A 12,248-nucleotide genomic window follows, 5' to 3' on the forward strand; every position below is an offset into this window, starting at 1 on the left:
CTTTAAGCAATTTCCAAAGAAGAATGTCAATAATGTTGGTGACAATGTTCACAGTGTCAGCTGCTGATTGCTCACTCAATGCAGCACATTAGGAAGTCACCTCCGAATCTCTATGGTGTTATCTTTGCATTTTACACTTTCCTCTGCCTTACATATACCCATTTTAAACTATTTAATGGATTATTAGTATTTGTTAATGTGGGTTATGCTGTGTTAGCCACCTAGAGCATGGCATATTTTTATAGGGTCTGAGTATTTCTGGATTAAAGATTTTAATTTCTTGTGCAATAAATAAAACATTAAAGAGCTGAATTAATTACTCTTGATGCAACACGTGCCATGGGGATTCACACAGAGATTCCCACAGCAACTCAGGTCTAGCTAAAGGAAACTTTTACAAAGTCTTGATACCCTGGTCTAACACTTAGGTACACACAAACACACACACACCCCCACACACCCAGAATGAAGCCCTTCTGATACATATTTGAAATATATTTTAAAACTAATTACTACTAAGAAAATGCTATAAAATGTGTCTTGATACACTGTAAATGGCATATTTAACATAACTGTGGAATATGCTATGGTTCTACAGTACATTATCAACATGAAATTTGAAACATTATCAACATGAAATTTGAAACAAGGGGGGAAAAGTATTTAATTGGAAATCTTCAAAATATTTGTTTGGATTTGGAATCCATTATGGTGAGATTTCCTAAAGAAGCAAAAGTTGTGAACTGCAACTAATTTTTTTCTCCCATGGCTGTGTCCTGCCTTTGATTTGCTCCCAGGCCACAGCTGGAATCTGTGGGACCTGACCAGTACAATCTGTGTGGGGCTTCCTGCCAGAGCTGTTTTACTCACACAAGCAATGTTTCTGCTAGTCTCTGTCAGAAGCACCAATAACTGCTGCACCATACCAGCAGGCAGACACACTTGAGAAATCCTTATACAGAAATGGAAATGGGAGAAAATGAACAAATTGGAAGGAAATACCCTGAATGTTCGTGCTGAATTGCAGCCATAAAACCAGAAACTAATTTGACATAAAGGGAGCAGAGTGTACCTGGAAAAACATCATTCTGTCTCTGTCTTCTTACCTAAATCACACTGAAAATCTGGCTCTTCTATGACTCTGGCATTTTTCAGATTTGAGATATACTGTGGAAGGTAAGGCAGGAAAAGTAATTCTCAGTCATTTGTCTGGGAAAGTAGAAGAAGAAACAGCTGCAGCCATTTGTTACAGCTTTAGATTTAAATAGTGGGTTGATACAAGAAAATAATCACTGGATGTCTTTGTGTTTATAATGGAGGAGGTGTCATCTGATGGGATAAAGTCTTGATGGAGCAAAGGACAACTATTTCTACACTTCTGTCTCTTTAGGTTTTTAAAATATGTTTAAAGAACCCCTTTTTTGGTAACAAGGCTAGCAGCCAGAGTGGTGTCTCCAAACACTGCTCAATTTCTTACTGTGCAATCTCCCTAATCACACTCTGCAGTAGGGTGGATTTGGTGTTGTCTAAAGATGGTAATGGGAGTTCCACCACCACTACTCTTCCAACTCCTTCCATTGGATTTCCTGTACTGAAGCAGAACTCTGTGTACAGAATACTGTGTCATTAAACCAATCAGAGCAGAGAAGAGCACAGCACTCACAGTCTGCTAACTTAGGGTGGCTGGGAAATCTCAGAATTTTGGAACACCTGCTGTTAAGTTCTCTGTCAGTGACATAGTTGAGTGTCCCACAGCCTAGTGAGCAGAAGTCCTCCTTGAGTAGACATTTTTTAGGTGAGCAGCAGACCTAGAAACCTCCTTGGGATGTGGGAGAGCTGATCCCCACACTTGTGTGCTGGTCTCAGCCAGTGCCTGTTTGGCACTTACAAGATGACAGAGGAGCCCCAGTGGAGTTGAGGCTGGAAGACAAGTGTCCCTGCTCCCCAGGAGTCTGGGATTAGTTCTTCCACATCACACCACAGAGTCAGAGTGTTTTCAGTATAAACTCAAGTGTATGTTCAAGAACAGCTTGTTTGAGTCCCAGAGGCTGACTGAGCAGAGGGATGTCTGTCGAGTGCATTTTTAAGAGGTTTTGACTGCAGAAAGGATTCAGAAATGCTCACTTGGACTGGAGGCAGCCCTAGAAACCTTGGGGCCAAAAAAATCAGGGCTGCTTGGAGGCTCCTCCACTGTCCTCCAGAGAACCAGTGTCTTCGTTCTGTTGCACCCTGGAGGCCAAAGGATGATGTGTGATGCTGGTGAAGTCCATCATCGCAGCCATACATACTGACTACATAGAGTAGCTTTTGTCGGAGTAGCTCCTGAGGGCTGAAGGGAAACCCCCACCGAGGCTGCCAGCACCAGGCAAAGGTAAACATTGAGGCATAGTTTCAATACTTAAATTGAATTTAAACACTTAGAATTTAGTGTTTAAATTCAGAACCTGTTGAGCACCCGACAGCACTCCTTGCCATCCAGCCGCCGGCGGAGGCGGCTCCTCGGGGCTATGGGTGCCAGCCCGAGGCAGAGAGCGCGGCGGGGCCGGGCGGGGCAGGGTCCGTCCCCCAGCGCGGCGCTGCTGCAATTCCCGGCCGGGGGTTTGGCTGGGACGCGCCGGCGGTGCTGCCGCTCTGCGGGGCCGGGGCTGAAGGCAGGTGTCCGCTTCCCTCACCGGGCTCGTCCCTTCCCGGGACTTCCAATTACCGCTAAAGTTTAAGTCCTTAATTTTCTTGGCTGCAAACCCGGTAACGAATCGCTCAGACTTTGTTTTTCCACTGCTCCCGAGGCTTGATTTATTGTGTCTCTCTTATCGCACAATCGGGCTTCGTTCAAAATGTTATTCTGGGCTAATTCCATACCCCGGTATTTATTTTGACTGTCCCTTCTGATTAGCGTTACTGATTTTTAATCGCTCCCCGTTCCCCGTTAAATCCCCTCTCTGCCCGCCGGGCTCGCCTCATCCCGTTCGTGTTTCCATCCCGTGTGGGTCGGTCCCGGGGCGGTGCGGGGCAGCCACGACCCGCTGCCCCCGCGGCTGCGGCCGGAGCCTCGCCCGGGGGAGCCCGCTCCGCCCGGGAACATCCGCGAGCCGGAGATGCGGCGGCGGGGCGAGGAGAAAGGGCTCGCTTTTAACAGGGCACCGCCTGAGCTCCCAGCCCAGCGATTAAATTTCTCTCCTCCAGCAAAACCGTTACTTTATCCTAAGAAAAACAGCGCGAGCGGGGCGAGCGGCGGCGGGACCCGCACGGACCCGGGGCCGGGCGCGGGGGAGGGCGGGGGTCGAGGGGAGAGTGAGGCGATGCCGCCCCGACAGCTCCGTGATTGATGACCCAGCCGCCCGGCGAGGGGCGGTCGCTGTCGCCCAGGCCGGAGGGGGGAGCCCGGAGGAGGCCAGGTGCGACACAGCCCCGCCGCACCCACCGGGCGCCACGGCTTATAAACACCGGGGGCGACGGGACCGGACCGGACCGGACCGGGCTGGAGCCTCCGCACCGGGCTGGAGCGGTGAGTTCATCCCCGGCCAAGAGCGGGGAGTTCATCCCTAGCCAAGAGCGGGGAGTTCATCCCCGGCCGGGAGCGGTGAGTTCATCCCTGGCCAAGAGCGGGGAGTTCATCCCTGGCCAAGAGCGGGGAGTTCATCTCCGGCCGGGAGCGGTGCGTTCATCCCCGGCCAGGAACGGTGAGTTCATCCCCGGCCGGGAGCGGGGAGTTCATCCCACGCCGGGCGGGCACCGCTGGGTCCTGCCGGGTCCCGGGCAGCCGGGATGCGGGGCCGGGATGCAGCAGCCGGCGGGGCCGTGAGCGCCGGTGCTGCCCCGCACACCAACAGGCAATTCCCATTTCTCTGCTCCGGAGAAAGGGTTTTCGTTACCTGTTACCGCAGTTACAGAGGGCAAGGCCTTTTTAAAACCGATGCAAAATAATTCAGATTCACTGTATTTTGCCCCCTAAGGAGTAACGGAAAAGTTTATCTAAGGTTTCCACCTGTTTGTTTTCAGTTTGTGTGCTCTGCTCTGGCGTTTTCCATCTTTTCCTTGTCTGTGTGGGCAGGATGCCTTCATTGCATTTCATTCCCACAGAATATAAGATTAAAATAAATATTGTGCTGGGGTGGTTTTTTTTGGTAAAAGATGTCAAACCAATCATGTCTTTGTAGCGTCATGTAAAAATACAAATGCATCTGCATGCATTAGAAATAATGCACTAGAAGTGCTTTAGAAACAACATAAATAAAACATAAATACTTTAACTTACTTTCACAGCCCCGTTCCCAACTCTCTCAGCATACCAGTGGCAAGTGGGTGCTTGCAAAAATTACTGCAATTATTTAAAAAACAAAACTTCTTTCTTGTAAAATTTTAAAAGGGAAATGACTGCCGCCCAGAGGCTCTTTATTTACTTTAGTTTTTAGCAGCATTTTTGTACCATGCATTTTTTGGGCAATGCCTGGTTTGAAGTACCTGATTTCTTGGGGAGAAGAGTGATGCTGCCCAGACTGAGTGTGCAACAGAAGCGATCCTGGCCGTGGATCCAGTAACCACCGTGGTTTGGCTACACACATTTACATACCTACAGCAGATCCTTTGTTTTGTGTAGCAGATTTTCCCAGGCCATTTGCTGTTTGTGTTTGATGGGAAGCCTGACAGCAGAGAAATTTAATTCAGAGTGAAATCTTTCATTTCCACAGCTGAAATTTTGTACTTTTTTTCCACAGGCCCGGGATTTTATCTCATACAGATGTGAAGCTCCTGAACCAGAAACTCCTATTTCAAGGGCACCCAAGGAGATGAGGATTTTAGGTACGTGCATTGCTATGTATTGTATGTCACTCAAAGTCATTCCAGTTCTAAATGTGGTTATACACCAGCACAGCAAAATCAAAACTGTGTGTAAACTAGCCCTAGTCCTGTATTTCAGTAGAGGAGCAGGTATTTTTACTAACCCTATTTTACTAACCTCAGTCTGTCCATATCCTTGGGTAATCCAGACTTCTCCAGTAATTGAGGAAGACTTCTTCCTACCAGTGGGATTTTGATGGTGAGAAATGCTGCTGCTAAACATAAACTGTTAGTTTCTTCTACCAATTTTCATGATTATCTTAAATTATTGTCTTGATGTCATCTCCACAATGATGATTTTTTTAAACTAAAATTCATCCAGATCTGACTATGCCTTAACACAATGAGTAAACACCAAGAAAAAAGCATATAATGATTTTTTTTTAAGTTAGAGGCAATAGCCAGGGAAAGGACCATTTTTCAGCCCTCACTCAAGACAAGCTCATGAAGTCTTAATGTAAGATTTATTTTATACTGATCATAAATACCACAATAAAAAAGAATAGTGAGATTTTTTTTCCTTTGGTTTAAAATTATAATATGCATAGAATATTTCACAAAAAAATTCAGTCTAAACTGTACTGATACTGAAGAGAACATTACAACACTCTGTGAGCCACGTTAATAGCAAATTAATCACAATTAATCATCCAAAATAATAAAAATAAAAATATCGTCAAAATACCATCAAATCAAAAAGGATTATTTAGAAACCTTTCCTTGTCTTTGATAGAAATTTTTGACTTCAGTGTGTGCTTGAAATGCTTTGCAAAATCAAGAACTAATTCTTGTAAATGTAGATATTCAGTAATTTATGTGCCTCAATGTTATTTAAATTTTTAATTGCGCAGTATTTGGATTAAATTAAAAGGTTTAATAACTTGTTTCTGCCCTTGTCTAGCCAGGCTGTCACAGGAACAGACACTCCTAACACGTGAAAGCTGGGATCTGGGGCACCCACAAGGACTGCTTGGCTGAGGACAAGGAGATCAGGTATTATTCCAGCTGAGAAGAGCTGCACTTTGGGGAATATTGATTGAATTGCATTTTTCTGTGGAACTGAATGAATTAAAGACTGTGAGTTGTATTACAGGCAGAACTGACTGACCAGCTTTACAAAAAGCTGGGAAAAGACCTTGTGGCCACTGTTTTCAGCTTTTCCCAAAAGATTATTTTTGTTTTGTTTTCAAATGGTTCTTTTGCTCCCCAATGGCCACAATACGTCTTACAAAATTCTTTTGAAGCTTGAAAATGTCGAAGAGAAAGGATAAGCATGCAATTTATTAGTAAGGTTACAGGTGGGAAGACAGAAGTCAGTTCCTGATCCTTTAAAATTATGGGCCAAGTTTTGCCTTTCAAAAACTGAGTCCATGCTCTGTGGCCTCACTGATGCATTTGAAAATGTTTCGTTTCCTTAGTCTATGGAGCACTGATCACCTATAAGACTGTTCATAAAATGATTACAACTAAAACAGAAAATAAACTAATAGTTCCACATCCCAAATCATAGAGAGAATATGTTTTAAAAATTGCCTGTAGCCTAATTTTTAGTTGGTTGTAGATGGAAACCACTGTGGCAGTGCCTCTGGTGCCTGTTCGGTTTTCTCGGCTATGAGTGACTCAAAGAATTTGCTCTGTGTAATACCGTCAAAAAAAAAAAAAAATCAAATATTTATCGTTGCATAGATTTTAACTTCTGTTCTGTACCCGTGTGTGATGCTGAATTTGTAAGCAGTGGCTCACAGAGCTGCACCCCAGCTTTTCCTAGCACAGGCAGTGCCTGCGTTTCTGACTGATTTACCAAAATAAGAGTATTGGTCTAATACCGATACTTAACTGTGACGGACAAAAGACTCTCTAACAATTTAAAGTTCGAAAGTGTACGTTTATTCAGCGCTGGGCAGCATCGTGAGGTAATCCCCAAATACGCACTGCAAAATCACAGGTGATCACAGAGTCTGTTTACTGACAAAGGATTCAAATAAATGCATATTCATAATAACAGCCCCTCCCATTCCCCGCTTCTTATAGTAATTAGCTTGAATAGCTATTAATGCGTAATTGACTTCTTAAATTAAATCTGGGGTCGTTTTCGTGGGGAGGGGTCTTAAAAGGTGGAAGTAAGGTGAGTCTTCCTCACCCTAAACTCTTGACCTTTTCTATCAATGACAATACAAATGATTTCTGGGGATAGTCCAATTTTTCAAAGAATGGGTTTCTGGTTGCATTGTCTATGTTCCTTTCGGTCTGCTCACTAGTTTCGGCTTTTCCCATTAGAAGTGCAGCTGAGCAAACGTAAAATGACAATCTATTATTTAAGTTTCAGATAACTACTCCCTTCTAACTTCTAATTATTTTCAGCAAGGTAACTAAATTCCTAATTTTCTAAGATTAGTGTTTCACTGACCATCCTTGTTATCAGTACGTGCTGGCTCCAGCTCACCGCAGCATCTTTCTTTAGAGATGCTCTTGTTGCTTGCAGGACCCTCCCCGCCGGGGACGTCACCGATGGACTGTGGACACTTAGCAGAGAGAAGCGAGGAGCTCTGCAGCCCGGGCGCAGAGCCCGATTGCCGTGCCGGCAGCAATTCCAGCGTGCCCGCGGCGGCCGGGGCCGCTCCCGTTCCCGCTCCGGTTCCCGTTCCCGCTCCCATTCCCGTTCCCGCTCCCGGCCCGGGCCGCCCCGCCGCCGCCAACGCCGCCCGGGAGCGCAGCCGGGTGCAGACCCTGCGCCACGCCTTCCTGGAGCTGCAGAGAACGCTGCCCTCCGTGCCGCCCGACACCAAGCTCTCCAAGCTGGACGTGCTCCTCCTGGCCACCACCTACATCGCGCACCTCACCCGCAGCCTCCAGGATGAGGAGGAGGCACCGGGAGAGGGCCTGGGCACCCTCCGCGGGGATGGATACCTCCACCCTGTCAAGGTAGGGCAGCCGAGAGCAGCTACCACCTGCTGGCAGTGAGTGAGTGAGTACACTGGTACGAAATTGAAATGAAAGATTTCGCGTTCCTGTACCTTGCCTAGAGGTATTACATGGAAATTCTGCCTGGACTAACCGCTGTGCCCAAGTCTTAAGGGTCTGATGGAAACATCTTGGAGCTTTGTTCCTCCAGCTTCAGGGACTTTGCAGCAAAATACCAAATCTAGTGTAGATCCAAACCTGGTGTTTGGAAGTGAAGGTCAGCACCACAAGAGTACTTGTATCTTCTTTGTCTCTGTGTGGAAACCTTGGTGATCCCCACAGACCCAGTGGATCCTGTGTGGTGAGCTGACACTGTCCCACAGCAGTGATCCAGCCACTGCTTTGGTTCTGCTGCCCAGGCAGCCCAGGGCAGATAGCAGCATTAATTACCAGCCATGTGTTAATTACTTCCATTAAAGTGCTTTTCTGAAGCATTTCTCTGGTTGGTGTACGCTCTTCCATTTGAAAAAAAAAAAAAAAAAAAAAAAAAAAATGACAGCGATGCAGAAGGGATGAGAAAGGGGAACTGCTCTTGGAGAGTACCGGGCTGGAAACTGTTTCCAAATGCAGTGCCACTGACTGATGGGGCTCAGGCACCGCGGGGTGTTTTCTTTGGCTCTGCTCACAGGGAGTAAGTTAGAGCACTGGGGTGTTTTATTTTCTTTTTTTCTTTTTTTTTTTTTTTTTTTTTTTTCTTTGAGAGTCTGAATTCAGAATGATTTAATTAAGATTAATTTGTGAAGTAATCTCTAATTTCTAAAAAGTGCCCAATTCACAGAGAGTTCCTTGTTCACAATGTTGATTGCAGTATTTTACAACACGATGTGAATGTAGGCTTCTGAGGCCATTTAAATGATTAGCAGACTCATAAAGAAAGCAAAACCTCTATATCAATTAGAAGATGGCTATAATTTAAGTTAAAAAATACTGTGATATATTTCAAAATAAGTTCAAAATAGCTTCTGTTAGTTCCCTCAGTCAAAGGACACAGGTCTCTTATGCTACTTTCTATCAACTGCCAACTACTACTGGCAGAAAAACACTCTTGAGTAGTTATTACAGCAGTTAAATGATCCAGATGTCCACTTCCCAGGCTACTGGAAGAGAGCAATACTGGATTCACTTAAGAAATTATTCTTTTATTAATATATTTGATGAATGTGTCACAGTCAAATCCTAGTATGTGCTTCAAAAACCCCCAAACACGGGATATGAGACAACCTTGAGATAAAGCCTTTAACTAAACTGATAGATTAAGCATTGTAAATGCAAACAGTGAGGAAAGTTAAATATCCAGGTATAGCTGTGTATACACTGAATGAAAAATATGGTTAATGACTTTAAACTTGGATGATTTATTGGTGACAAACTCTTAGCATCACACTTGAAATAAAGTTACTGAATGAGATTGTACAGTCTTTCTTAGTGAGAATATGCAGCTGCTTTAGGTTTTTGAACAGAAGAGCTGAGATTTATCTGCAGTACTACTGAGTGCCCCTTACCCACAGGAAAGGTGCCAGTCTGTTCCCAAAAGAGTCTTAAAAAAACCTGCATTCTTTTGGAACAATGTGTGGCTGAATTTCAGGTATTTTGCATCCAATGCGTGTGACAAGTTGTCTCTTCAAGCATCCACCTCTCTAATACTGAACTTGGCACAGCAAATGGAGCTGGATGCTCCCTCCCAAGTTCTGGGTGCCTGGCTGCAGCCACCCACACCACAGGGCTGCTTGCAGTGAGCAACCTGCTGGGGTGAAGAAACTTAAGCTGTCAGAATAAATATTTCACACCAAGAGTAACTGATGATTCCAAAAATCAGTGAGTGTAAAGATGAATTGTAGTATCTGAAATAGCTGGAGCTGATAAGAACAAGAAGCTGAGAGTGCTGAAGACTGCCAGGGTGCAATTACATTAAATTCCCTTAGACTCACAGCCTTCAGCAGCAGTCCCTGCAGTGTTGTGGGGCCCAGCCAGCAGGAATGGGTGTGCATACAGGGCTGCAATCCCTGCAGGTGTATCCCTGTAGCATCCCTGGTGCCTTGAGAAGGAATTCTTTGTTTTATTCTACTAATAGAACATCTGTGAGACAAACTGAGCTAGGCTGACTGGCCAGCACTGCTCCTGTCTGGTGGGGCATGGCAGGGCTGGGAGCTGTGCCTCACAATTAATTACCAAAGCAAATATCCAGGCTGAGGCTCCCTTATCAAGCTCCAAACTTTTTTTTTTTTTTTTTTTTTTTTTTTTTTTGTCCAGCGAATGATAAAACAGGAACTGTTTGGTGATAGCAAGAGTTTGCTATTTTCTTGTACCATGACTCCATCAAATCTTTGCTGAGAGCTGCAGTTGGAGTGCAAAGATCACAGGTGTCTCAGTGCTCTGCTTGTCTCCTCTCTTGCAGAAGTGGCCCATGCGTTCCAGGCTGTACATTGGAGCCACGGGACAGTTTCTGACTCACTCAGCACAAGGAGACAGCGCAAACCATGGGGAAACATCAACATCTTCACAGATCTAACCTCCCTCCTTGCTTTCAAAAAATGGTTATTTATTACACCTTATATATATATATTTAAGTTAAAAACAGTATCTACAGACAAACTATAATTCCTGAAATACTGTTTGTAGAAGAAATCGATTCTTAAATGTAATTAATACCTCATTAAGTTAATGTGACACATGATGGGTTTCTGTCATTGCTGCGATCTGAATGAGGGGGAGTGGGAGGTTGTGACTGCAGCCAGCACCAATCTGAGCAGCAGCAGCAGCAAGGAGCTGCCTGCAGGGTTAAGTGTCCTTGTTCTCTTTGGGACAAGCGCTGTGAGAAAAGAGAGGAGTGATGTGCTAATGGCCAAGTACAGGGCAAAACAGGCTTGGGTGAAAAGAGAAGGGCAAGGCTAAAAATAGCAACTGCAATCCCACACAGACTTTCTCCACTGCTTAAAGCCGATGGCAGAAATCCCCTGACCGCAGCTGTCAGGTCAGGGCTGCTCCCATCGGACAGTCCTACATGTTTGTAGCTATTGCTGGGAATGTGGGTGCATGTTCATGGAGTGAAAATGTGCTGAGAGACCTGCACAGAGTGCTGTAGTTTGGGCACTGCTTGTATCCACCCACAGGACTGTGCTGCATGTTCCAGGCTCAGCCTGTGTTTGCTACCCCAGCACAACCACGATCTGCTAGTTTCATTTAAGGGGTTCACATGCTGGACCAGTGACACCAAAGTGTTGGCTTGTCATAGCACACCTGTTCACTTAAACATCTGTATTTAGGCATGAAAAGTTGAAACTAAATGCACAAATGTCATCTGTTGTATCTGTTCTGTAAAACACAGTACTTCTCATACCGTTTGTCATTGCTGAGGTAAATGTTCTATTAAATATTATATACTTTGAGTTGCAAAATCTGTTATCGGTTTCTCATTGTACATGATAATGTTCTATATTATAGATGCTGTCTTAAAATTTAAAATTATGTTTAGAAAAACAAAAATATTAGCCAGAACAACTTTCAAAAAAAAACACTGTGGTAAAATCTGGAGCTCTCAACTGCCTCTGCAGCATTCTGAGTTTAAACAAGATAATATACCTGGAAGGGACAGTATTCAAGAAAGGGAAAAAAAAAAAAAAAAAGATTCCTCAGTGTTTTTAAAAGGATTATTCCTTTCAATGTCATTGCAAGATTCTGACTGCTTATCCAAGAAGCAGAGGTTCAGTTGGACATCAGGAAGAATTTCTTCACAGAAGAATGGAATGGGCTGCCCAGGAAGATAGTGGAGTTGCACATGGTGGAGTCACCATTCCTGGAGCTGTTCAAGAAAAGTCAGGATGTGCCACTTAGTACTGTGATCAAATTGACAAGGTGGTTATTGTGAAAGGTGATCAGTAGTGTTTTCCAACCTAGTTCTGATTCTGTAAGCATGAAAAATGCTTTAGCATTAAAAACATGGAAAGTAATGAATGGGTGGCACAGAGAATGCATCTCAGACTCTTTATCACTGAGCTGCAAGACCTGTATCAGTTTCTCATTGTACCTGGCAATATTCTTAATTTATAGATGTTGTCTCCTTTCTGGAGACTTTAAATTTTGAAATGACATTTAGGAAAAAAGGAAAACAAAAATACTACCAAGAAAAACATTTGTTTAAAAGTATGGTGAAATCTGGAGCTCTCCACAACCCCTGCAGTATTTACAACTAAATAATTACAATGCTCTGCTGGCAGCCAGAAAATCAGAGCAGCAAGCACTGTAGCTACTTATCGTAGCTGTATTCCTTTTTCAGCATTTAATTATTACAGACCTGTAGGAACATGTAGAATCCCAACAGCAGTTTTTCAATTAAGAAGAGTTCCCCATATTTATGAGTGGGGATTTTTTCTTCCCTTGAGACACATTATTCTGCATCAGAATTACGCCTTTCCTTCCAGAACCAAGACACCAGCTTTGGCAACACACTC

The 12,248-nt window shown here is 44.4% G+C and overlaps 1 protein-coding gene across 4 annotated transcripts; it reads left to right on the plus strand.

Moving 5' to 3' along the window:
* The first annotated feature begins 1,742 nt into the window (after window positions 1-1,742).
* On the plus strand, window positions 1,743-11,656 carry TCF24 (transcription factor 24). Of its 4 annotated transcripts, none has more exons than XM_056484208.1 (5): window positions 1,743-1,795; window positions 4,716-4,800; window positions 5,745-5,832; window positions 7,322-7,761; window positions 10,196-11,656. In XM_056484208.1, the coding sequence occupies exons 4-5, from the start codon at window positions 7,348-7,350 to the stop codon at window positions 10,307-10,309; spliced, it is 528 nt and encodes a 175-aa protein (XP_056340183.1). In that variant the 5' UTR covers window positions 1,743-1,795; window positions 4,716-4,800; window positions 5,745-5,832; window positions 7,322-7,347; the 3' UTR covers window positions 10,310-11,656. The 4 variants fall into 4 exon arrangements, with proteins under 4 accessions (XP_056340183.1, XP_056340181.1, XP_056340180.1 ...); XM_056484206.1 differs by lacking the exon at window positions 1,743-1,795 and adding an exon at window positions 3,466-3,505; XM_056484205.1 differs by lacking the exon at window positions 1,743-1,795 and adding an exon at window positions 3,468-3,680 and having other exon boundaries at window positions 5,741-5,832.
* Window positions 11,657-12,248: the final 592 nt, after the last annotated feature.

Source organism: Oenanthe melanoleuca, chromosome 2 (assembly GCF_029582105.1).
Source record: "Oenanthe melanoleuca isolate GR-GAL-2019-014 chromosome 2, OMel1.0, whole genome shotgun sequence".
NCBI classification, from domain to species: domain Eukaryota; kingdom Metazoa; phylum Chordata; class Aves; order Passeriformes; family Muscicapidae; genus Oenanthe; species Oenanthe melanoleuca.

What these genes read in the sequence shown, in the direction of transcription:
- TCF24 (XM_056484208.1), top strand. Translation starts at nt 7,348, where the DNA reads ATGGACTGTGGACACTTAGCAGAGAGAAGCGAGGAGCTCTGCAGCCCG. An exon ending in GATACCTCCACCCTGTCAAG is followed by an intron (nt 7,762 to 10,195) that starts GTAGGGCAGCCG and finishes CCTCTCTTGCAG; the next exon opens with AAGTGGCCCATGCGTTCCAG.